The sequence below is a fragment of the Antechinus flavipes genome, chromosome 2 (genome assembly GCF_016432865.1).
Source record: "Antechinus flavipes isolate AdamAnt ecotype Samford, QLD, Australia chromosome 2, AdamAnt_v2, whole genome shotgun sequence".
NCBI classification, from domain to species: Eukaryota; Metazoa; Chordata; class Mammalia; order Dasyuromorphia; family Dasyuridae; genus Antechinus; species Antechinus flavipes.
This window is the reverse complement of record NC_067399.1, coordinates 606,564,224-606,591,864: the sequence shown is the minus strand read 5'-3', so window position 1 is coordinate 606,591,864 and position 27,641 is coordinate 606,564,224. Positions and strand designations below refer to the sequence as shown.

Below are 27,641 nucleotides of genomic sequence, written 5' to 3'. Positions count from 1 at the left end.
AGAGAGAGAGAGAGAGAGAGAATGTAATAAATCAATCTGGGAATTATCTACATATAGATAATAATTGAAGTCAGGAAGCAAATGAAATCACCAAATGAATAGTACATAAAGGGAATAGGAAAGAATGCCCAGGATAGAGCCATGGTGGAGTTTGTTTGGATGGCACTGAACGAATGTTGGAGCTATATATGCGTAGTTCTGAAACTTTCTAATTGAGACTATGAGCAAGGCAAATAATCTTTCAGAGCTTCAGTTTCTTTATCTAAAAAACAGGGGTGCTAATACTTATACTAACTACTTAAAAATATTGTTGAAAGTACTTAAAATATATTAAAGACTACCAAAAACAGTTAATATTCCTTCCCACACCATCCTACACATATCTTGGATCTACCCATTTTCCTCAAGATCTATCCTGGGTCCAAATGTTGGATCCTTTGGATTTTGTTCATTGCAAAAAGAATACCAACTGTTAAATCGCCAATAGAAAAGGATCATTTAGGAGAAATGGAACAGAAAGGTTGTTCTGAAAGAAAAGCCAAGTTTCAGGTCTCAATTAAACTCAAGAGGCAAGATGTTTAATTATTGACAAGTTCAAACTGATGCATATACTGCAGTGAAATGGACATATCAGGGTTTCATGGGGTTGACATGGGGGCTTTGAAGAAAGATAAATGGCATGAAGTTAGTTTAAACAGAGGAGGGCTAAGCTGGGTTTGAAATAAGAACGAGACAAATAAAGTGATTGAATATTTTAATGTTTATTTAATTACAGAGAAACAAGAGTAATTATTAATGGGAAAGAAGGTTTCTCTAGTTTACCTAATTAATATTTGATATTAAAAAGAAGGGGTTTGGGATAATTTATTCATTACTGAAAAGAGATTACAAGCTTTTGAAAGAGAAATTAATGATTATAACAAGTCCTTAGATCCCTATAGAACTTAAGAGAATATAAGTAAATACATGAGTTAAAAGGGCAGCTGAAGGTGGGTGACTTACAAGCAAATGTGCTTGGACTCCAATTAACTGTATTAATTGAAGGGCTGCATCTCTATCTAACCAGGTACAATTACATTCCTATTTGATGTATCCAGTCTTTTTTAGTCAATATTTAACATTTTCCTGCTTGTTACATCAAATATGGGAAAACAAGCAGATATATGTGAACAAGACCTTCTACCTCTATATAAATCCCATGACCTTCAGCTACCTTAGGAAGCTACTATGATATGAAGGTATCCCACTTCAACTAGGGAAAGTGATATAGAGCCAAGTGAAACTGGTTATACTGAACAGAGGGCAGTCTCTCCAAAGAAATATTATCAATTTCCAATCTTCCTCCCAAAATGCAATATACCCAAGGTTCTAGTGATCACCATGTTTGTATTCTTTTTATTCTGAGTATTTTGCTGTAGACCCCAAGCCTTTTCATGTATTAATAAATGCTATTTCTTTATGCATAGTTGATCTAATTCTTTTATGAATTCCTAAGTTTCAAAACTCTTATTAAGGATTTTAATAGTAACTGGAACTAGCAATCTGTTATTCAAAAAAATCAAAATTCTAATTTTTTACTTCATTTTATTGTAATCTAATATTCTCTTGAGAAAATACACATACACACACCACACACAACACACACACACACACCACACACACACACACACACACACACATCAGAGAGTAAGCAATCAGGTCAATTTTACCATTACATCAGAAGTAACCTATGCTTATTGCTGACCTGATCACTGCCTCCTGTCCATCTTAAATAAACTTCTATCTCCCTGTCCCCAATTTCATGACTGTCTTATTCAGAAATGGCCTTCTTCTTCATGTCTCCTTTCTTTCTTTAACCTTTTTTTTTTCTTTGACCCAAGTTCACTTTTTTTGGATTGGTTTGGTACTTCATCAAGGAAAAGAAAAGTGAGTTGAAGCCTCTAGGTTGGTATGGCTCTAATAGGAATTGCTAGATGTCTCCTGTGGATCTTTCATTTCTTTGCCAGGATTGGAGATGACCTTGAATGGTGGAATGATGGAGAAGAATGAAGGCAGTAAAGTGGCAGATGTTAACTGCATTGTTCTTGCTTGGAGCTAAGAAAAGATTAGTCTTATTTAATTACAGAGTTTTAACAGATGTTGGGGAAGGTAGAAAGTAGGGGCTTTGCCCCAAGGCACTGATATTTAAAGGGGTACATTTTTTCGTTGGAAGAGCTCTCCACCTCTAAGCAGTAATTGTTATCTGAATGTCTCATCCCCTACTCTAAGACCACACACACACACACACACACACACACACCACTTCTTCAAACTCCAATGTTTAGGCTTGGACTCCCCCAATCCAATTGTCCTCAATGTTGTTGTAACTTGCCATCTACCAGAATCACCTCTCACTCTCCAGATTTGTTTTTGGAGGGAGGGGTTGCAGGTGAAAATGTTCTTTGTTATGATTTCCCTCTTCTTACTTATTAAAATGATCTCTTTGGAAATGCTATTAGTCTACTTTCTACATATTCTATTAATACCATGATTATGAAAATAAATTTGTCTTACAGTAAAAAAAAAAAAAAAAAAAGGAGGGATATAAACAAAAGTCAGATATAGAGGCACAGGAGTTATACAGCCTCTGGGATCTTAGAGTCTTTAAACACTTGTCTTCCCTCCCCCCCCCCCCCCCCAATAGCGCTTGGAAGTTGAAAAAGCCCAGATGATTACCAGGAGATCCAAGCTGTCTTTCTCAAGCCCTTAGGCAAAAGAAAAAAAATTCAAAAGCTATTCTGAAAGACTCAAAATGTCCTTTTGATTGAAGACCACAAAGTAGGACAGTGTGATGGGCTATCTAGGCTCAGGTCAAACACCACAATTCTTACTTAGGGGTCCCACCTGGGTTTAAATACTGTATTATTTGCTGGTCATGGCCCAACAACCTCTGAAACTTACTTTCCCTTTGTAATTTCAATTGATAAAAACAGGTTTTTGATGAAAAATATTCATGTTATGGATATGGTTCATAGTTATGATTCAGATTATTTCTTTTTCTAGCTAGGAAACCTAGAGATAATTTGATTTTATTTATTCTTGGTTGTATTTCCCTAGCTATAAGATCCAATATCAGTTTATAATAAAAGGTATTTAAAAATAAAAATTTGTCATTTTTAATGCACACAAGTAACTGACTTTTGTTAGACTTAGGAGCCAGATTTCTTACTATTTTTTAGGTTTAGTATATACTATGAAAATTCTTAGGGACAATTTCTCTTTCATGTTTTCAATCCATTTTAACACTGGCTGATAATCTTATTGATTTCTCCATCTTCTATTAAAAATTCATGCTAGTAACTAGTGAAGCCAAATGAGAGAGGAGAATGCTTTGCCTTCTCTCACCTGCCCATCTTGCTGCAGGTAACTCTGGAAACCCCCAAGAGCATATATGGGAAAAGAGTCCAAGTGGTATATAGTCTTGCAGCCTCCAGTGGTCCTCAGTCAACCAATCATGATGAAGCCGTGCCAATCCAAGGGTCCCCTGTATTTTCTCAGCAAGAGGCTAAAACTACACATTCCCCTTTTGACTAAAACCTGTGCCTTGTAATCTACTTTGTATAAAAAGAAATAAAACTTTAAAAAACTCATAAAGTATTTTAAGTTGTTTTAAAAAATTAATAATTAAAAATCCATTCTGAAATGTGGGATTTTAAATGGATAGACGCAGCTCTAATAGCGCACTGATGTAATCACTATTTTTAGGATCCTGTTTCAGGGCTCTTTCATAATACTCTACTGCTTGTTTCTTCTCTCCATTGAGCTTGTGAATGAAGCCGAGGGCTCCCAAGCTCTTTGCATCTAAGCAATTCTGATTCAGCCGTTTGAGAGCTAAATTCTTCAAAGCCTCAACAATTACGGTGCAAAACCTGGGCTTTACTTTTATCCCTTCTAAATAGTGGTACATAGCAAGTTCTCCATCCCTCCTCTGGAATTCCAGGAAGCGGCCATATCTGAAGTGCGCCTGCTGCTTCTCTTCTTCTCGGACATGGTCGATGGTTAGCACTTTTTGAAAAATGTTCTCTGCCTTTCCAAGCTGACCTGCTTCACCATACATGCCAGCCAGGTCTAAGTAACAATACACAAATAGAGATTTCTGTCTGATGGCTGTTTCAAAATGAAATATGGCAGTTTGTATTAGTCTGTCTATGTCCTGTTTGTCCTTTCCCCTAGGCTTGTTCCTTGTGGCCTTCTTGATTTGTATCATTTGTTTCCTGTAACAAGCTCCCAATTGATGATGCAGGAAAGCAGAGGTGGGTACCAGTTTTAAGGCCTTTTTTAAAAGTTCAATAGCCCTCTCTGGTTGGTCTTCTCGCCGGTAAAATTTTGCTGCATAGCGTAAGACATAGGGCTCAGATTCCACTTGGTTAAGGGCTTCTTTAATATATTTTTCTCCTTCAGAATTTTCCCCTACGTCCTGAAGCTTTAGTGCCAGGAGAACCTTAACAAATGTACTTTTAGGATCTAGCCTAAGTGCTTTCTTCAGAGGGTTCAAAGAAAGACTTTTAGAACTATGGCCATCTCTCTCAAAGTCATCCATTCGGTACATGACAATGGCCAATCCAGTATTAAATTCGGGGTGCTCAGGCTCTGACTCCAGGGCCTTTTCAAAGCAGGCTTTAGCCTTCTCATAATATGTCCCTCCAAACTTGAGTAGTGACCACCCTTTCTCACACTCAATTTCTGGAAGTTCCACTTTATAGAGGAAAGGACTCTGCAGCTTCTTACAACTTGCCTTCACCTTGTCCAGGTAAGTCTGGGCTTCAGTAAGTCTGTCCAGGTGATAATAGGTCCAGGCATAGTTTCCCCAGGTCACAAGGCTTCTTTTTTCCACTTCATTAGGGTAGTCTTCTTGAATTCTTTCTTCTGCATTTTTTAAGCTTTCTAAAGCTTCTTCATTTTGACCTTTTAGATGTTTCACATAGGCCAGTAAGTTAAAAAGGGTGACTTTGGATTTCATGGTCAGATATTCCAGCTGGTCATCAATTCTCTCTTCTGCATCAGATACCGTAATATTCTCCTTCTGTAAATTCCAAGTAAAGTGACAATCCAACTTCAGCAAGAGGCATTTTAAGGAATGCTTAGGTGTTGCACTGTAAGAGATAAAAACCCAGTTTAATTTCAGAGGCATAGGTAAAAATCTCTAGTGACTTCATAATCCCAAATGTCATTATTTTCACTAATAATTATAATGATACCATGACATCTATGTATCACTTACTATGTACCCAGCATGGTAGTTAGATAGCACCATAGTACACAGAATGTTGGACTTAAAATCAGGAAGATTCATTTTCCTGAGTTCAAATCTGACCACAAATTCTAGCTATGTGACCTTGGACTTATCACTTAATTCTGTTTGTCTCAGTTTCCCTATCTGTAAAATGAGCTGGAGAAGAAAAGGGAAAACCACTCTAGTATCCTGGACAAGAAAACCCCAAATGGGGTCACAGAGTTGGACACAACTGAAAAAAAAAAAAAAACTTAATAACAACAACATGTACCTAGTACTAGGTTAAGCAACTTATTATCCCATTTTATCCTCACAATCACCCTGGGAGGTAGAGGCCATTACTATCCTCATTTTACAGAGGAGGAAATTGAGGCAAAAAGATTAAGTGACTTGCCCAGCATCACACAGCTAATAAGTGTCTGAGGCTGAATTTGAATTGAGATCTTCCTGACTCCACTGAGCCACCTAGCTGCTTCTAACTTATATTTTTCTTAAATTTGTTACCTTTCTATTTCCTTTTTTCTCCCCCTCCCATCCTCCCAATCTCCTGACTATAAGCAGATAAGAATCTTGGGTCTGGTGTCTGAGTTCTAATTGGGTCTCCTACTTTTACTAGCTGTTTGACCTTGGGCAAATTATTTAATTTTTCAGTTCTTTCATCTGTAAAATGGAATAATAGCACCTACTTCCAGAGGTTGTTATGAAGATCAAATGGAATAATGATTACAAAACACTTAGCACAATGCCTGGCACATAGTAAATACAAATATTTATAATATTTATATATAATTACATATAATAAAATAATAATAAATACATATTAAAATTTTTTTAATGTGCTAGGTTCTGGGCATATAAAAACAGGTCTCCTGCCTCCAGACTCAAGTGTTTTTCCTGTTAACACCATGCTCTAGTGCCAATGTGGAAGAAGTATCAAGAAGATTTGGTAACTACAGTAGAGGGAGGAAAATAAATCAAGACTAATCGTAGACTTCACAAGCCAGTTTCTAAATTAGAAGACAGAAATAGAGAAGTGCAGAGAGGAAGCTATGGTTTGGAAAAAGAAGATGATTCTGATTTTAGTTTGTTTTTAAGCACATTCATTATGCTGGTATGGTAGGACATATCGGCAGAACTTTCCTAGAGGCAGCTAGATAGTACAAAATACTGGGCCTGGAGTCAAGAAGACTAATTTTCCTGAATTCAGCTCTGACCTCAGATACTTAACTAGCAGTGTAACTGTGAGCAAATCACTTAATTCTATTTACCTCCGTTTCTTCCTCTGTAAACCAATCCACTATTTTAGCCAAAAAACAAAACAAAACAAAAAAAAAAAAAAAATCCAAACCCCAAATGGGGTCAGAAAGAATTGGATACAACTGAAATGACTGAACAACAACAAATTCTGAGAGGCATTTGAAGACAGTGGACTGAAGCTTGGCTCAGAGGTTCAGATTGGTGATGAAGATTTGGTAATCATCAGAATAGAGGCAATGCCTGGGATTAAGTCAGATATTCACAAGAGGAGCTTGTGCAGAAAGAAGTGCAGACAGATAAGGGTAAACTTTGGGGAGTACTTACATATAGTAGCCTGGGAAAGAAAGTGGTTCCATTAAAGCTACTGTAGAAAATAGGAAGTAGGAGGAGAATCAACATGGTATCTTAAACACCAATGGAAGAAATGGTTTCATAAAGAAAATACTCATCAAAGGTGTCAAATGGATTAAAGGGAGCCAAAAAATGAATAAAGGACAACATAATTTGCAATGGCATCCCCCTCCAAAGAATATAAGGGCAGCCCTATAAGTGTGGGTTGGACACCTTGAACTAAAATGTTATTATAGTCGATTTATAGAGTGTATGTTTTAAGCAGCATTTTATGAAATAATGGTATCTTTTGTTTTTACATCACTTTAATTTCTAATTGTATCCCATCTTTACTCTGTCCCCAGAGAAAATATCCTGGAAATAAAGAATAAAAAAAAGAGGGAAAACATAATTCATCAAAACTACCTATCACATCATCTATATCTAATAGTGTATGAAAAGTTCCATATCCATAGTTTCCCACCTCTGCAAAGAAGAGAAATTTAGTACCACTTTTAAATACTCAGTGATTTTGAGAACATACATGACTGTGAACTGAATAAGGAATCTCCCACTTTGAGGTAACCTTGCTATTTAACTTCTCTTTAACCAGACTTGATCCTGGATCATTTAGGTTGTCCATTGTTACTCTTTTTACCTTCTTTCCCTTTATCATCCTCTGTTATCACCTAGCACAGAGATCCTCAAACATTTTAAATAGGGGGCCAGTTCACTGTCCCTCAGACTGTTGGAGGGCCGGACTATAGTAAAAAAAAAAAAAAGTTGTTTTGTGGGGCTTTAAATAAAGAAACTTCATAGCCCCGGGTGAGGGGGATGGATAATTGTCCCCAGCTGCCCCATCTGGTCCACAGACCATAATTTGAGGACCCCTGCTCCTAGTATTTAGAAAAACAAAATTTTCTCCCAATTTTTTCCATAGCTAGTATCACTTTTAGAAAAAAAAAAGAGCTTTGCTTCCTAAAGATTTCTACATCCAGTTATCAAAGCTTTCTGGATGCTATGATGAGACAGAAAAAGAGGTCCCCTGGCTGTGGATTCAGAGGATCTTCTTTCAAATGCTGCTTATGACAATTACTATGGGGGGCAGCTAGGTTGGAAAATGGATAAAGCATTGGCCCTGGAATCAGGAATACCTGAATTCAAATCCAAGCCAATTAATATAAAAAACAGATATGATTGATTGTGGTTTTCTTTATAGCTAACCAAATTAGGCCATTTTAGCTGTGTAACCTTAGAAAAGTCACTTAGTCTCCATTGCTTTAAAATAAGGAGAGAAGAAAAAGACAGTAATTATTTGTGTGATTTCAAATATGCAGTAATCATTCTGATCCTATCTTCTTGTATATAAAATAAAGGATGGCCTCTTTATTCCTCTTCAGTTCTAAATCTAGGATTCTGTGATCTTTGCAGAATGAGTTAATAGGAGGGTCCAACTGCATAGGTTTATAAGAGAAAAATAGCACCTATCTTATCTTGACACACTAGTGTGTATCCTTTGCAGAAAGATGAAACCTCAAAAAATCTCTGTGCACAGAGTATTTACATTTCACCATTGTATCAAAGTGGAACAGGTCTAGATAGGCTGTATAATAGACACACATAGCATAGTTGGCAAGGTTTAATCTTAATATTAGTTGCTCCAGATGGGAGGGGAGGGTCCTTATCAGTTACACAAAATTAGAGCCCGCACGGTCCTAGAGATATAAACCTTATACCTCTTCTTTTGGATTAAGAGATGGGAAAGCAAGCTTTATTCATGTTCTATCTTTTCTGACTTCATTTTGAACTATATAAAACCCATGTTAAGGGAGTAGCCAATAGACCAATTAAAAAGTGTGTGTTGAGAACAAAGGAAAGGAAGGGACATTTACCAAGCTTCCTGCAAGCTGCTGTGAGGGACTGAAGACTCTTTGCTCCCTGAGTGATTCCAAGAAAATTAGAGATACAATGGGCATGAGAGTGATGACAAGACAATGTGCAGGAAAATCAGAATGAACTATGCCAGTGGATTGCAAAGTAAGGGAATGATCTAAACAAGGTTAGGCTTGTAAGGAAAACCTTCCAGAAGCAAAGAAATCTGTTGAAGCAGGCAATGGTGAGTAATGAGTAGAAATGAACACAGAGCAGCCTATTAACCCTCTGCTCTCTGGTCCAAGAGTTTGGAGATGCCCTTGAGAGCAATCCTGGCTTCGTCTTTGGTGCACAGATATTTAGCTTGGCGTGGGAATTTACTTTGAATCCTAGGGAGGGGCACTAACAGTTCTGCAAACAAAACTCATGAAAGCTGCTATGGTGGCTAAGTCATTGTAGTGGGTGCTTTCAAAAGTCCTAATTATATAAATATGGAAGACAAATCCCTCACCCTAAGAGATTGACAATCTCTGGATGCGTACTCTTTGGACCTTCAGTTTTATTATTACTCTTGAAAGCAAGACCAAAACCAAATAGAAACAAATAGGATTCTTCCCTCCCCTAAACTCTCCTTTGCCTTAGTTATTAATCTTGCATCCCTCTCTCCTCCCTCCCCAATCCCTTAACAAGTGTGAGAGTGGCCTCCTATTGCCAATACTTTATTTTCAAAAACTGACCTTTCTTTGAAATGCTATCTTAAGCCCGGACTAGTTTCTCTCTCAAATTTTCTCCAGGAGAGCTGGCAGCCTCAGTCAGGAGAGACGATTGAAATGGGTGGGGGGAGGGAGAGGGAATCCCAATTATAAAGCACCCTGATATTGAGTTATTGTTTATATTAATGGGCTATGACTAAGCAAATATTGGGAGGTACAAAGCAGGATCATCTGCATTCATGGAAAAGCAGATTGTTTGATGATTAGAATTCAAGAGAAATCTTTGCCTGCAGGGATAGAGAAACAAAAGAAAAAGAAATCCATTTACCTCATGTTTGTAGTCCGGTGATGCAATAAAGTCTTGCTGGATTGTACCTTGGTCTTAATTGCTTTCCAGGTAGCTATCTGCAGGGCTGCTCTGGTGTGTTTTCTCAGGATGGAGGAGGGACAGGGTTTGCGGGTTGTGGGTGATCCTTGCATACGCTGCTTATAAAGAGAACCTTGCACGTCATAGATAAGCCTGGAGTGAGAGGAGAAACTGAAACTAGAGTGCAACTGTTTATTAACGGGGAAAAGGAAACTAACAGAGAAAGCTGTTTTGCAATCTCTGAATCTTCTAGGCACCAGGCTCTGGTGGAAAATAAACTTGGGCAGAAGATCATCTTCTCTGGATCAGGTACTATGCTAAGTAAACACTTTATAAATATTATCACATTCGATCCTCGCAACAACCTGGGGATGTAAGTGCTATTATTATCCGCATGTTGCAAATGAGAAAACTGAACCAAATAGAAATTAAGTGACTTGTCTAACTTCACATAGCTATTAATAGATGACAAATTCGAATTCAGGGCTTCCTGACTCCAACCCCAGAGTTTTACCTGTTACAGTATCTAGCTGCTTGGACTGTGGTAGATAATTAAAAAAAAAAAAATCTTCACAAAACCCAGCTTGGTTTAATGTTAATTTAAAAGAGAATTTGGAGTTCTGGCGGAGAATCTGGATTCCATCACTGCTATCATGCACAACCGTTCTTCTCTCTACTGTGCAATAGTATCATAATACTACTACAGTGTATCACTGTACTAGTGCTCAAGTCTCTGTGACTCTTTGGATGACAGCACACCAGTGCTGTCCAGGGGAGAGGGATGTTCTTGGCAAAGGCACAGGAATGGTTTGCCATTTCTTTTTCTGGTGCAGTAAGGCAAATAGGGGTAAAGTGACTTGGCCAGGGTCATACAGCTAGTCTGTGTCTGAAGCTGGAATTAGACTATAGTTTTCCTGATTCTGGGGTCCACAAAGTTAAAACTATTTCAGTAATAATACTGACATTTTAATTTCTAATGGAAATATCAAAAGACATAACTCACATAAACAAAAACTCTAGGGTGAAGTAGGACTGTGATCCCTCAATGATTAATAAAAGTTTGAGAACTGCTATCCTGTATAGACCTAAGGCTCTGTTTTGGAGACTTTCAGAATATTCCTTGAGAATATTAAAAACAAACTCAAGTTTGGACATACATTCCAGTTTGTTTTAGCCACTGTCTTTGGAGTAAATGGTTTCTTAAAACAAAAGATGTTTTGTATATGATAGATATTCAGTTAAAAAAATTGTGGAAGCAGGCTGAAATCATGGAAGAGTGTTGATTTGGTTTATGCTGGAAGAAAAAGAGGTATTGGATTCATCTGGGCAGAAATGGCTTTTAGTCCTTAGTAGAAAAAGGACCAAAATGAGTTACAAAGCAAAGATGATTTGAGCTTTGTAGGCATCTGTTCATACTTTTTGTTGTTCTTCCATGATCTTGGCTTCCTGGCTGGCTTCACACATTTCTCAAACACAATTTTCTCCCCAAATGGGAAAGGACCTCATATAAGAAAATAAAAATGAAAGTGAGAAATCCGTGTAAAATCTACCAAACAGATAGATATGTCATTAATATTTTTACTATTCTTCTAGGCAGCATGAGCGCAAATATATATATATATATATATATTTTGCTCTCTACAATGCTTATACATGATTTAAAAAAAAAATAAGGTCCTGCATCTATCTACATTAGCCTTGTGAATAATTCATATTGAGCTATCATGCAATATTTTTGTATTGTGTAACTATAAGGACATGCTGGAAGTTGGCAATTTAATATAAAATGCATATTGTATTTTTGAAAAAAAAGGATGATAGGTTTTTGTTTTATTTTTATTTTTGGAAAATTTTTTTTATTAATAGGATTTTGTGAGAAATTAAAAAATGGTAGAAACAACAATGAGGAAGCAAAAAAATGACTGTCTCAGAAGTCTTGTCCTATCCCTGTTCCTTCCCTCCTCACCCACTCCCTGACTTCAGTGTCTCCTCCCTCTCTTTGAGTCTGCTGGGCTCTTCATTAGGGGGAAAGGGAGGGAGAAGAGAAAAGTCTATTCCACTAGGGGCCTGATCCAAGTCACTGCTGGGCTCTCAGTCCCTGATCCTCACCTCCTTTTCTACCCTCTTAGCTCTGTACCCCAGGATAATCAACGATGATGAAGGTTGGAGGGAGGTAAGCCTTGTCCTCTTTGCTCTCAATTTCTGGAAATGGGAGGAGGGCATGAGAACTAAAGGATGAATATGGTCACAGGGGTCCTCAAACTACGGCCTGCGGGCCAGATGCGGCAGCTGAGGATGTTTATCCCCCTCACCCAGGGCTATGAAGTTTCTTTATTTAAAGGCCCAAAAAACAAAGTTTTTGTTTTTACTACAGTCCGACCCTCCAACAGTCTGAGGGACAGTGGACTGGACCCCTATTTAAAAAGTTTGAGGACCCCTGAATTCTTAGACTATAGAACTGGGAGTCTGCAGGAAGAGTGAGGCTCCTTCTACTCCTGTATCCCTCACACCTACCCCTAAACCCAGGGGACCAGCACATTCTGGTATTTATAGGGAGTACAAACTAGTTTCTCTGCAGGTATCACTCGCCCTCCCAGTGCTAACTAGTGCATATCATCAGATGGTCAAAAAATGAGAGTGAAAGGAAGGGACAAGGTGGCTTCCCAGGCTAAGTGTAAGAAATCTGTTACATACAATGTGATGAGGGAGAAACCATCAGAACACCCCAGGATAAGAGAAGAACATTTGTTTTATGTTAAGAGCTAGATCCCTTGTAGAGGGCCTCAAATAGTGGGGGAACTCTGAGTAAGGTATAAAACCCTTTAGCCCAGAGGGAACCTGCTGATAATGTCTGATTTGGCTCCCCTCCCCAAATCCCCTAAGGGCTTTTGGCCATCCTGAGAAGTCCAGGAGGGCCCATGACTACCTGTGTTTCTACTTGAAGCAAAGGATACTTAAAGTAAAAAGAGGCATTTATTAACTAGCAGGATGATTTCAGAAAGGCCTGGAGAGATTTACATGAACTGATGCTGAGTGAAATGAGCAAGATCAGGAGATCATTATATATTTCAACAATAATATTATATGATGATCAATTCTGATGGACGTAGCTCTCTTTAACAATGAGATGAAACAAATCAGTTCCATTTGTTCAATAATGAAGAGAACCAGCTACACCCATCAAAAGAATGTGGAACCCCAATATAGCATTTCCACTCCCTCTGTTTTTGTCCGCTTGAATTTTTTATTTCCTTCTCAGGTTATTTTTACCTTATTTTTAAGTCTGATTTTTCTTGTGCAGCAAAATAACTATATGGATATGTATACATATATTGTATTTAACATATACTTTACCATATTTAACTTGTATTGGTCTACCTGCTATCTAGAGGAGGGGGTGGGGGGGAAGGAGCGGGAAAGTTGGAACAGAAGGTTTTTCAAGGGTCAATGCTGAAAAATTACACATGTATATATCTTGTAATAAAAAGCTATAATAAAAAATCAAATTAAATTAAATTTTTAAAAAAGAGAAGCATTTCTATATCAATAGCAGATGCTTATAACTAGCACTTGTGCAGTGTGCTGGGGTGATATAATGGTTCTATAGTTGACACATGCTCAGTGTGCTATGGTGATATAATCATACTAAGGTATTTAAGGGTTGAGAGGACTGGAAATAAAAGAACTCCATCTTTGACCATCCTTGTGAGTCTCCTGCCTCACACAGTCCTCCACTAAGGCCAAGGACTCAGACTGGTCCTGAGATCTTCCAGAGAGCTAGTCTGAATGGTATATTTTGGCACCCCAACTTTTGAATTCTAGAAAGCACACTACATTTTGGCGCTTAAACATTGAGCCCTAGATGTGAGGCCCTACTGATGCAGCTCAACTGATGAAATCGCCATAATATTAAAAGAGCCTCCCTTCTGAGGGAAGTATGAAAAAGACTTAGTTAGATTAACAGAGAAGCAAGTTTTGTTAGTAACTCAGAAGCAGATCACTGGGTTCTCAGATGCTTAGAAGGGCATGTTTCCTTGGCTCTTTAAGGAAGCAAGATTAGAGCCAAAGAGGTGGAAGTTAGTGGGAGAAGTAACTGAATACAATGGGTTAAAATTGCTTTTAAGGAATATCACAAGTTTTAAAACTAGGAAAGATTTTTAACTTAAATGGCCAACAAGGAAATATCATGAGAGAAACAAGCAAAGGGTTAGTGGCTGTGGCCTCAGAAGGTATAGTATGTGGAACAGAGCTAAAGAAGTCTTTTTTCTTTTTCTTTCTTTTTTTTTTTTTTCTTTCTTTCTTTTTTTTTTTTTTTTTTTTTTTTTTAGCATTTTACTGATTTATATAGCTTGTTAATGCTCTAGGAGATCTGCATGGCACTGCCAGTTAGGTGATAAAAGAGTTAAGTATCTTAAGTACCATAGCAAGTGGGGCAGAAAAGGAATTAAGTACATTAAGTACTTTGCTGATTAGAAGGGGTGTGGTGCTTTTCACATTCAAAGCTGTATTTTAATTCTGCCTATCAGAGCATGCCCATTTAGGGTAATCCCCATCTCCTCACCCTCCTTCCTCAACTCCACCTTCCTGGGTGGAAGGAGGAAGAGGAGTGAGAGGGGCAATGACATCATCAGCACCACACACAAAACAGTTTTACCCACTCCCTATATGCTCTTTACCAAACCGCTTCCTGCTCCAAGACCCCAGGTAAAAAACACCTGGGGCTTGATGGCTACTGCTATTATACCCAGAAAGTCTTTAAAAGTTCAGTATTCCAACATGATTAATCAACCGAGAAGCAACCTGATGGGGGAAAGGGATTGCAATTAAGCAGAATAGAGCTGTATGTTGCTCAGACTACTGAGATACTCCCTGGAGAGAGTGAAATCTGTCCCTGTCTGGCCTATAGATCCTTTGCCTTCCTACATAGTAGGCTTGACCATTTCACCTCCTGAGAATGCTTACAAAAGTGTTCATCAATGACCAGCAGGATGAATACAGAGAGGCTTGGAGAGTCTTACATGAACTGACGCTAAGTGAAATGAGCAGAACCAGGAGATCATTATACACTTCAACAATGATACTGTATGAGGATGTATTCTGATGGAAGTGGATTTCTTTGACAAAGAGACCTAACTCTGTTTCAATTAATAAATGAGGGACAGAAGCAGCTACACCCAAAGAAAGAACACTGGGAAATGAATGTAAACTATTTGCATTTTTGTTTTTCTTCCCGGGTTATTTTTACCTTCTGAATCCAATTCTCCTTATGCAACAAGAGAACTGTTCGGTTCTGCACACATATATTGTATCTAGGATATACTGTAACATATTTAACATATATAGGACTGCTTGCCATCTAGGAGAGGGGGTGGAGGGAGGGAGGGGAAAAATCAGAACAGAAGCGAGTGCAAGAGATAATGTTGTAAAAAAAAATTACCCTGGCATGGGTTCTGTCAATAAAAAGTTATTATTTAAAAAAAAAAAAGTGTTCATCCATACACTGATGTGGGAAACTGGGGAATGTGTAGCTAATATCCCAGTCATTAATATAGGTAGGCAATGTGTGATCTATCACCCAGAAGTAGTAGCATCAGGCCTCCTGATACATACTCCTGAAATGCAATTTGGTGATATTTACCCAGATTTTTGATTCCCAACAACAAAATCCAGGAATATTCTGGACTGCAGCTGTTACAGCTGATCGGCCTATGCTCACTATCTATATAAATGGCATACCATTGAAAGGATTGGTAGACAGGTGCAGATCTTACAGTTACTAGAGGTGCCAGCTGGCCTAGTCATTGGCCAAAGATTATAGCACACACTTATATGTCTGGCATAAGAGGATAACAGCAGCTGAAGTTAGTGCTACCCCTTTGATATGAAAATTTGAAGATAAAACAGGAGTTTTTAATCTTTCTGTAGTAAAAAATAGCCATTAATCTATGGGGAAGAGACATCTTACAACAGTTAGAATTACAATTAAGTACTTCAGCTTTTTAGGCAGGGTTGCTGTTGAAGGCCTGCCAACACTCTTACCTCTTCCCATTCAATGGAAAATTGATACACTAGTGTGGGTGGAACAATGGCCCTTACCTAGTGAAAAAATTCAGGCCTTATTAGATATAGTATAGGAGCAACTTGACTAAGGACATTTACAATCTTCTCTAAGTTCTTGGAATTCCCCTCTATTTGCTATAAAAAAGAAATATGGAAAATGGAGGGTATTGACTGATTTGAGAAAAGTAAATGAACAGATGGAAACTATGGGAACTCTTCAGCCTGGGCTTCCATCTTCTACTCACTTATCTAGGGAATGGCCTCTTTGGGTTATAGACATTAAGGATTGTTTCTATTCTATCCATCTGGATAAGGAGGATAAGAAAAGATTTGCCTTTTCAGTGCCCAATGTTAACTTAGTTGAGCCTTATAAAAATTTTTAATGGACAGTTTTGCCATAGGAAATGAAAAATAGTTCTACTTTGTATCAAATGCATGTAGCTGCTGCTCTTACTCCAGTAAGAAAAGCATTTCCAAAAGTTATGTTCTTACATTACATGGAAGATATCTTGGGGTGTGCGCCTGAGGAGCAAATGTTAGAAGCATGTCTACAAAAGACCATAGAAACATTAAGGAACTACCAATTATATACAGCCCTAGAAAAAATTCAAAGGCACACTCCTTTTCAATATTTAGGATATGAAGTATATTCTGAGGTGCTTACAGTACAAAACCTTTCTTTAAGAACAGAGAAGTTGAACACCTTAAATGACATTCAGAAATTGATAGGAGATATCTAATGGATGCATCCAGTGTTAGCCTTAACTACCTATCAATTATAACCATTATATGACATTTTAAGGGGAGACACTGCTTTAGACTCACCATACCAGCTTACAAAAGAAGCTCAAGAGGCTTTGAGAGAAGTTGAACTGGCTTTATCAAATGTAGTTGAAAGAGTCACTCAAAAACCCTTGGAAATACCAGTTTTTGCTACAAAAGAGGCACCCACACCAGTCCTTCACCAAGGAGACAGTGTGATAGAGTGGGTAATTCCCCAAGCACAACCAGACTAAAGCCTTACCCCTTACCTAGTGCTTGTGGCTAGAATCTTATTAAAGGCCATTAAGCAAGTAATACAATTATCTGGAATAAAACCTGACAAGATATACACCTTTTATACCAATGCACAAATTAATGTATGCTGTGAAACCATCCCAGAGTGGCAAATTTTATTGGCCACAGCTCCAAATTTTACATACAGGTCTACATTAAAGATAACCTTTTACATAATTGGCAATGGATTCTTGAAGAGAAGGTTTCTAAAGTTCCTCTTAAAAGATGAACAATCTTTACAGATGCATCCAAACATAACATTTGTGCTGTATATTCTCGTGACTTAACTATAAAGAGAGTAGTCAGACTCCTTTTCAGCAGAATGAATTATATGCAATCATGCTATCTTTTACTTATTACCCATGAGATGTAATTATAATATCTGATTTGGCCTATTCAGTAGGTGTGGTACAAATTGCCACAGCCCAAATAAAATTTATAGCCTCTAATATATATCACCTCTTTAAGGAATTTCAAGAGAAAGTGAGAAAGTGTCTAGGTAAGTATTATATCTTGTAGGTCCACTCTCATAATGGACTTCCAGATCTATTTTTTAATGGAAATTCAAAGGCAGATGTAGCCATGTTAGCCAATACTCTTTATTTTCAAGCAGCCCAAGAATCTCATCTTAAATATCATCAAGCTGCTCAAGCTTTTCTTTTGCAATTTGGGATAATAAAAGAGGAAGCTAGCAGCATAGTACAATGTACAGTACAAGGCTGTATAGCTCATCTTCTTTTTCACTCTCCTACACTCCTTTCAAAGAAGAATCCTTGCAGTTTGAGACCCAATGAAATTTGGCAAATGGATGTGATCCATTATAAATCCTTTTGTTGTCTGTCTTTTATCCATGTTGTAGTATTTACCTTTTCAGGATTTACTTTTGCAATACTAGTAGCAAAAGAGGCTACCTGAGTAGTCACTGAATTCCTCATACAAGTTTTTGCAATTGTGGGTGTGCCCACAATACAATAAAAACAGATAATGGACTTGCATATACTTCTAAACATCTTGCTTACTTTTGTGCACAGTATAAGATTTTATACACCACTGACATACCTTTTAATCCTCAAGAACAGGCAGTAGTAGAGAGGAGAAACAGAGACATCAAGATGCCCCTCCAAAGAGAGGGGGAACTATAGGTAACCCTAGAGAACTTCTAAACTTAGCCCTTTACACTATTAATTTTTTTGATTTTTGGTGAGGATGCACTAGCTCTGGCAGATAGGTTTTATAACCCACCGGAAGGGCAATTCCAGTGCAAGCAGCTCCACTATCTTTAGATAATCGCCAGGTGATGTGGAGAGATCCAGAAAGTGGTGAATGGAAGGGACCAGATAGGTTAACTGCTTGGGGGGTAGATGGAGAAGGAATCAGATGGGTGCCAATAAGCTGTATTCACCTTGTCCATCAGAGAGAGACGGAGCAGACCCTCGAAATGAAGGAGAAGACCCAAGAAACATTGGATGGTTTCATCTCTGACTATATGTGCCACCTGAAAGAATATGGCTGTCATTCTGGAAAGTGATTTGGAACTATGCTCAAAAAGTTATCAAACTGTGCATATCCTTTGCTCCAGCAATGTTATTACTGGGTTTATATCCCAAAGAGATCTTAAAGAAGGGAAAGGGATCTGTATGTGTAAGAGTGTTTGTGGCAGCCCTCTTTGTAGTGGCCAGAAACTGGAAACTGAGTGGATGCTCATCAATTGGAGAATGGCTGAATAAATTGTGGTATATGAATGTGGGAGTTTTTCTTCTTTAAAATATATAAATGATGGTTTTCTTTGGGAGAAGGTAGGTTTCTCGGGGAGGTTTTCTGGAGGCAGCCTTAGTTTCAGTTGAGAGTAATAATCATCCAAATGCAGCCAGGTGCTAAAAATGCAAACGTTTATTTTCTCCTTCCAAAATAGCCCAGTTAGTTGAGGCCTATCTCTCTGCTTCGTTCTAAGAGCTCTTGCAGCTTTGTCCTTTGCTTTTGCCTCTGCTTTCTTTAGCCTCCAGAGCCAGCACCAAGTTGAATCTGTCTTGCCTCTGAGAAGGGGCTTCTGGCTCTCAATCTCCCAGAGTGCTCCTCTCCGACTCCAGTCAATGTTCCAAATTAAAAACTCCTACTCAGAGAGGGCTTCTGGCTGAACTCACTTGACGCTCCCCTCTCAATCTAAATTCAGCTCAACTCTTGACTCATAGCTTCTTCTGAATTGACGCTCCCCTCTCCATGTAATTCAGCTGAATTCTCTTAACTGGGCCTCTGCTTTCTTCTTATATATCAGAGAGTGGGATTATAGATTTTCTCCCCTAGTACTCTCTGGCCCTAAGAGCTTCAAGGGAGGTGTGAATTCAGATATCTCATACTAAACCCTGAAATCTCCCAAATGTGTGAACTCCAATGAGTAAAGATGTGAACACAAGCATTGTATCAATTAGTTCTACTTAGTACCTTGTTTCAGGTTCTGGCCCAAAACATCTTGTAAGATTAGATCAAGAATACTGAACTATGCTAAATTAGATAATTATTGTCTCTATCAACTCTAGTGACTTAATAGTTTGAAAAGATTCCAACATATGAATGTTATGGAATATTATTGTTCAGTAAGAAAGGACCAACAGGATGATTTCAGAAAGGCCTAGAGAGACTTACATGAACTGATACTGAGTGAAATGAGCAGGACCAGGAGATCATGATATACTACAACAACAATACTATGTGATGATCAATTATGATAGATGTGGCCCTCTTCAACAATGAGATGAAACAAATCAGTTCCAATAAAACAATAATGGATTGAACCAGCTACACCCAGCGAAAGAACTCTGGGAAATGAGTATGAACCACTACATAGAATTCCCAATCCCTCTATTTTTGTCTGCCTACATTTTTTATTTCTTTCACAGGTTCATTGTACACTATTTCAAAGTCCAATTCTTTTTGTACAGCAAAATAACATTTTGGACATTTATACATATATTGTATTTAACTTATACTTTAACATATTTAACATGTATTGGTCAACCTGCCATCTGGAGGAGGGGATGGGGAGAAGAAGGGGAAAAATTGGAACAAAAGGTTTTGCAATTGTCAGTGCTGAAAAATTACTCATGCATAAATCTTGTAAATAAAAAGCTATAATAATAAAAAAAAGGGGAAAAAAAAGAATATGGCTGTTAACCCTAAGTGTATGGCAATTGACTCATGGACATCAAAAATTGTTAATGAGACTGCTGCAGGATTTCAAAACCTGCAGGAATCATTGGATTCCATGAGACATGATAAGACTGCTGCAGGACTACAAAACCTGTAGGAATCATTGGATTCCCTGACTCATGAAGTGATGGACAATAGATTGCTTTTGGACTACCTCTTGGCTGCTGAAGGAGGTGTATGTGAAGTCAGTATTTATATACCCTCCTTCTAGAACTCATGGAAATCTTTTATAATACCATGTTGATTCCTATTGTTTGCTACATCACTACTTGCTTGTTTGAGTCCTCTCATGCTGATTCATATTGTTTGCTACATCACTACTTGCATGTGTGATTCCTCATGTTGACTCATGTTGTTTGTTACATCACTGTTATATTACTACTTGCTTGTGTAATATTTCCCATGCTGATTTATGTATTCCTGTCTCAACTAAAACAAAAGAAAGTAGGAGATGTAGAGAGCCAGAGATAGTGGGGGAACTCTGGGTAAGGTATAAGACCCTTCAACCCAGAAAGAACCTGCTGACAATGTCTGGCTTGGCTCCCCATCTCCCTTTGGTGCTCTCATCCTTCTTGAGAAGTCATGGAGGGCGTGACCACCTGTGTTCTACTTGAAGCAAAGGATACTTAGAGTAAAAGGCATTTATATATCAATAGCAGGGTGCTTATAGTTAACACATATGCAGTGTGCTGTAGTAATGTTATCTGTACCAAGGTATTTAAGGGCTGAGAGGACTTGAAGTAAAGGGACTCCATCTTTGACCATTCTTGTGAGTCTCCTGCTTCTTCACTCCTTCACTAAGACCAAGGACTCGGGCTGGTCCTGAGATCCTCCAGAGAACTAGTCTAGATGGCATATTTTAGCACCCCAGTGTAGGGGCTCTAGAAAGCATAGTATATTTTGGTACCCCAAATTAGGGGCTCTAGAAAGCACACTACAATCCCCATTTTACAAATGGAGAAACTGAGGCACAGAGAAATTAATGACTTTTTCAAGATCACACAAGTAGCCAAGTTTAGACTAGAACCAGTGTCCTCTCATTCCAAATCTAGTATCATTTTTTGGGGGTAGGGGAGGCAATCAGGGGTAAGTGATTTACTCTTGATCACACAATTAGCATTTAAGGCAAGATTTCCTGAGATCCTCCTGACTCCAGGGCTGGTATTCTATCCATTTTACTATCTCCCTTTTAAAATTGATTCCTCTCCTTCCTTTTTTTTTTTTTTTTTGACTTGGTAAAAAAGGCCATTCTTTGCCTCATTTCTTTCATACCTAGCCTCAATCACTGAATAGGTATTGCCTCAGCTGAACTTAAACTTTTAGTTTAAAAAGGCCACAGTCTCCCACTGTATACAGGGCTACCCTCCCGTTGTCCTCTTCTATGTCTGGCCACTGGACCCACATGGCTCTCAATGAAAAAGTAAGGCTGGTGATTTTGCATAGCCCTGCCTCACCTCAATTCAGTTCATTTGCAATATCACCACTCTGATGTCATGGTCTGTCTTAGAGAACAAAGGATATATAATAACAATAGTAGTCCCCATTAGAATGTGTATACATATCAAATGACAGATTGAGGGTGAAGGGGACATGCTGGTTGAGGATCAGATCAGAGTTTATTGACCTTCACAGGATTATAGTCTGCAGCAAATGGAGTGACATGGCCCAGAATATCCTGTTCAAACCCAGCAAGCCACAGCTGTAGCTTTGGCTTTCCCAGTTATCTCCCCTTCACCACAGGATGGAGATAGGGAAGGGAGGAGAAGGGAATGATTCAGAACCTTTTAATAACTGTGCTCAGGGATCCATCAGGGGTAGCACAGGACTTGAGCTCCTTTTGCATTCACATTCATTCCTGCATTCATCAGAGAGTTTGCTGGTCCTATCCTCTGGCGCCTGGGATGCTCCTGTAACATGTTCCTTCTGAGGCATTTCTGGGAACATTCTGATGTCTTCCCCTACAATGAATCTACTATGCATTGGGTATCCTTTCTGTGATTCTTCTTCTATTCTTTGTGTATATATATTAAGTTTAACAAATTAGTTGTTAATGTAAATGTAAAGGAAGGGAAAAATACTTCCCTATATTTGGGGAGAATGGTGTTTCTGAGGGCCTGCTAATAGAAGGACATTTCTGATACCAAAGTTTTTAACCATAGACCTATGCATGTAGCCAATCCTACATTCTGGGGGAAAGATCAGAGTACATGGATTGTTTCTATTCAGAATCCCCTCACATCATTAAATTCCTCAGGAGGAATCTCTACCTACCTCCTAATATTACTAGCATCCAATAGCTCTGTGAACAATATGAACAAAAGTAGAAATAAGACATTATGGTCGTTTTCCGGGGGCGGAGCCAAGATGGTGGAGCAGGCACACACGATTCTCTAAGCTCCTCTCATTCCCCTCATAACCAACTATTTAATCCAGCCTCAAAAATAACTCTTCACTACTTAAATTCATGAAGATTAGAAGCACTACAATTTACCAGCTGATCCGGAAGATCACCAGGAAAGGTTTGTCCTGAGGGGCCAGGAACAGACTAGCACAGGCAGCAAGAAGCTTGCGTCCTGAGCAGACCAGGGGCAGGGGTGATCTCTGTGGCTAGAGAAGTTATAGAGATGACTCTGCTATAGGCTAACTGCTCTGCCTTGATTACAAAGCAGTAAACTGGCAGAGAAATTAAAGCCTAAAACAGAGGGTCCTCTAAAAAATGCCAGAAACTAACGAGATCTGCTGTAACCCCTCAAACCCGGAAGTGAATCAGGTAAGCTTTACCGCAGCCCTACGGCCACATCTGGCAGTTCGGGGCTTTTGCGGAGACAGCTATATATCTGCACGGTAGTGGGGCACTGCCTGGGCAGCCTCTGATTGGCAGAGTGGGGGGCTCGACCTGGGGCAATAGAACCTCCCCAGCTGACTGAGCTTCTTGGGCAGACAATTCGGGTCCCTGCAAATCCATTCACTGCTTAACTGCTAACACAGCCCCAGGGCAGGATTTGGCTTGGGAAGTGAAACTCTCACTGCTCAGCATCTAGCCCCAGGGCAGTTGTTATCTCTCACAGCTGAGGTTTTTTGAAGGGCACTTTCCCAGCCCGGCCCTGCAGGCCTGAGTTACTTTTGGGTGGGGAACTCTTTCCCAGAGCACTCCAGTACCTCACTGCTTTTTGTAGCTGGTTGGCAGGACAGCTACCCTGTCCATATACCTTTCACTGCTCTGCAGAGGAAGCTGGTAACCTCCTGGCTCTGAAGGCAGACCTTACAGGCTTTAACAAAATGAATAAAAAAATCAAAAGAACGATTGATAGTTTCTACACAGAAAGAAAACAGCTTTTCAACCCTGAAGACACTAATAGGAGACAGTCTCCAGATGATTGTTGGTCTCCAATACAAAAGGCTCTCCTAGAAGAGACTATTAAAAACCTTAAAAGAGAGCTAGAAGAGAAATGGGGAAAGACACATAACTCACTAAAAGAAAAATTTGATAAAGTGGAAAAAGAAAACAACTTCCTGAAAGGTGAATTAGAAAAGGTAAAAAACTCCCAAGAAGTGCCGGGAAACAGAGTTTGCGAACTGGAAAAAGAAAATAACTCACTAAAAAAAAAAAAAAAATTAGGGAAATGGAAAAAAATTCCATAGAGCAAAACAACTCAATTGGACATATACAAAAAGAAGTAAAAAAAGCTAATGAAGAAAATAACTCACTAAAAATCAGAACTGAACAAATAGAAATGACTGATTCATTGAGACATCAAGAATCAGTCAAGTAAAACCAAAAAAATGAAAGATTGGAAAAAAATGTCAAATATTTACTTGGAAAAACAACAGACCTGGAAAATTGATCTAGGAGAGATAACCTGAGGATCATCGGACTACCAGAAAATTATGATGAAACAAAGAGCCTAGATACTATTTTACAGGAAATCATCAAAGAGAACTGCCCAGAAGTAATAGAACTGGAAGGGAAAATAGGCGTTGAAAGAATTCATCGAACACCTTCTGAAAAAGACCCTAAAATAAAGACTCCGAGGAATATTGTGGCCAAACTTCAGAATTTTCAGACTAAAGAAAAAATTTTACAAGCAGCCAGGAAAAAAACAGTTCAAATACCGAGATGCCACAATAAGGGTCACGCAAAATCTGGCTGCCTCAACATTAAAGGATCGAAGGGCCTGGAATCAGATATTCCAAAAGGCAAAAGAACTTGGAATGCAGCAAAGAATAAACTCCCCAGCTAAGCTGAGTATTTTTTTCCACGGAAGAAGATGGACATTTAATGAAATAGAGGAATTCCATCTGTTTCTAAGGAAAAAAACAGACTTAAACAAAAAATTTGATCTCCAACAACAGGAATCAAGAGAAGTAGAAAAAGGTAAAAGGAACTCTTGAGAACTGTATTTCTGTTGTGGATATACATAAAAACCATATGTATAATTTGATTTTACTGATATAACATAAAAAAGGGAAGTAGAAATGGAAAGGGGATAGTGTCAGAAAAAGGGAAGAGGGGAGATAAAAAGAGGGAAACTACATGTGACAGTGAGGCAAAGGAAACCTATTATATATGAGGGAACTTAGAGAGGGGGAGGAACATTGTGTGAATCCTACTCTCATCAGAGTTGGCTCAAAGAGGAAACAATTTACATTTTGTTTTACAGAGATTCTTCTCTCACTTCATTAAAAAGTGGGATAGGAAAAGGGAGAAGGAAAAAGGGTAATGAGGGAAGGGTACAAGAAAGGGGAAGGGATTCAAAGGGAGGAGGGAGGGATACTAAAGAGGGAGAGCTGCATGACGTTAGTGGGGCCAATAAGTTTAATACTAGGGAAGAAGGGAAGGAGGGCAAGAAAAAGAAAAGTATAATCTGGGGATATTAGGATGGCAGGAAATACAGAATTGGTTATTTTAACCGTAAATGTGAATGGGCAGATAGCAGACTGGATCAAAAGTCAGAACCCTACAATTTGTTGTTTACAGGAAACACATTTAAAACAGGGAGATACATACAGAGTAAAGGTAAAAGGGTGGAGTAGAATCTATTATGCTTCAGGTGAAGTAAAAAAAGCAGGGGTAGCCATCCTTATCTCAGATCAAGCAAAAGCAAAGATTGATCTAATTAAAAGAGATAAGGAAGGAAACTATATCTTGCTTAAGGGTACTATAGACAATGAAGCAATATCAGTATTAAACATATATGCACCAAGTGGATAGCATCTAACTTCCTTAAAGAGAAGTTAAGAGAGTTGCGAGAAGAAATAGACAGCAAAACTATAATAGTGGGAGATCTCAACCTTGCACTCTCAGATTTAGATAAATCAAATCACAAAACAAATAAGAAATAAATTAAAGAGGTAAATAGAATATTAGAAAAATTAGGTATGATAGATCTCTGGAGAAAACTGAATGGTGACAGAAAGGAGTATACTTTCTTCTCAGCAGTTCATGGAACCTACACAAAAATTGACCATATATTAGAACATAAAGACCTCAAAATTAAATGCAGGAAGGCAGAAATAGTAAATGCTTTCTTTTCAGATCACAATGCAATAAAAACTACATTCAACAAAAAGTTGGGTGTAAATAGACCAAAAAGTAATTGGAAACTAAATAATCTCATCTTAAAGAATGATTGGGTGAAACAGCAAATTATAGACACAATTAATAATTTCACTCAAGATAATGACAATGATGAGACATCATATCAAAATTTATGGGATGCAGACAAAGCAGTAATAAGGGGAAATTTTATATCCTTAGAGGCTTACTTGAATAAAATAGAAAAAGAGAAGATCAATGAATTGGGCCTGCAACTTAAAAAGTTAGAAAAAGACCAAATTAAAAACCCCAAATCAATTACTAAACTTGAAATTCTAAAATTAAAAGGAGAAATTAATAATATAGAAAATAAAAATACTATTGAACTAATAAATAAAACTAAGAGTTGGTTTTATGAAAAAACCAATAAAATTGATAAACCTTTGGTAAATCTGATTAGAAAAAGGAGAGAGGCAAATCAAATTAGCAGTCTTAAAAATGAAAAAGGAGAACTTTCCACTGATGAAGAGGAAATTAAAGAAATAATAAGGGGTTACTTTGCCCAACTTTATGCCAATAAATTTGATAACCTAAGCGAAATGGATGACTACCTCCAAAAATATAGGCTTCCCAGATTATCAGAGGAGGAAGTAAATTGCTTAAATAGTCCCATTTCAGAAAAAGAAATAGAACAAGCTATTAACCAACTCCCTAAAAAAAAATCCCCGGGACCAGATGGATTTACATGTGAATTCTACCAAACATTCAAAGAACAATTAGCCCCAATGCTTTATAAACTATTTGAAAAAATAGGGAATGAAGGAGTCCTACCAAATTCCTTTTATGACACAGACATGGTACTGATACCTAAACCAGGTAGGTTGAAAACAGAGAAAGAAAATTATAGACCAATCTCCCTAATGAATATTGATACTAAAATCTTAAATAAGATATTAGCAAAAAGACTACAGAAAATTATCTCCAGGATAATACACCACGATCAAGTAGGATTTATACCAGGAATGCAGGGCTGGTTCAATATTAGGAAAACTATCAGTATAATTGGCCATATTAATAATCAAATTAACAAAAACCATATGATCATCTCAATAGATGCAGAAAAAGCATTTGATAAAATCCAACATCCATTCCTATTAAAAACTCTTGAGAGTATAAGAATAAATAGACTTTTCCTTAAAATAATCAATAGCATCTATTTAAAACCAACAGTAAGCATCATATGTAACAGGGACAAACTACAATCATTCCCAGTAAGATCAGGAGTGAAACAAGGTTGCCCACTATCACCGTTACTATTTAATATTATATTAGAAATGCTAGCTTTGGCAATAAGAGTTGAGAAAGAGATTAAAGGAATAAGAATAGGCAATGAGAAAACCAAATTATCACTCTTTGCTGATGATATGATGGTATACTTAGAGAACCCCAGAGACTCTACTAAAAAGTTATTAGAAACAATCCACACCTTCAGCAAAGTTGCAGGGTATAAAATAAACCCACATAAGTCATCAGCGTTCTTATATATCACTAACAAAACCCAACAGTTAGAGTTACAAAAAGAAATTCCATTTAAAGTAACTACTGATTGTATAAAATATTTAGGAATCTATCTGCCAAGGGAAAATCAGAAACTTTATGAGCAAAACTACAAAACACTTTCCAACCAAATTAAGTCTGATCTAAGCAATTGGAAAAATATTAAATGCTCTTGGATTGGGCGAGCAAATATAATAAAGATGACAATACTACCTAAATTAATCTATTTATTTAGCGCTATACTAATCAGACTCCCAAAAAACTACTTTGATGAATTAAAAAAATAACAACAAAGTTCATATGGAAAAACAAAAGGTCAAGAATTTCAAGGGAATTAATGAAAAAAAAAATCAAATGAAGGTGGCCTAGCTGTACCAGATCTAAAATTATATTATAAAGCAGCAGTTACTAAAACCA

At 37.9% G+C, this 27,641-nt stretch overlaps 1 protein-coding gene and 1 long non-coding RNA gene across 2 annotated transcripts; one reads left to right on the top strand and one right to left on the bottom strand.

Annotated features, from left to right (window-relative positions):
* Positions 1-3,633: 3,633 nt before the first annotated feature.
* LOC127551677 (interferon-induced protein with tetratricopeptide repeats 5-like) lies at positions 3,634-9,958 on the bottom strand. The gene is made up of 2 exons (XM_051981617.1): positions 9,773-9,958; positions 3,634-5,132 (listed from the first exon to the last, which is right to left on the bottom strand). Exons 1-2 carry the CDS (start codon positions 9,922-9,924, stop codon positions 3,692-3,694), a joined length of 1,593 nt encoding a protein of 530 aa, XP_051837577.1. The 5' UTR covers positions 9,925-9,958; the 3' UTR covers positions 3,634-3,691.
* A 63-nt stretch (positions 9,959-10,021) lies between these two features.
* LOC127551679 (uncharacterized) lies at positions 10,022-20,892 on the top strand. The gene is made up of 3 exons (XR_007951150.1): positions 10,022-10,120; positions 11,941-11,984; positions 18,342-20,892. It is a non-coding gene; the product is annotated as an uncharacterized LOC127551679 (long non-coding RNA).
* The last annotated feature ends 6,749 nt before the right edge of the window (positions 20,893-27,641 follow it).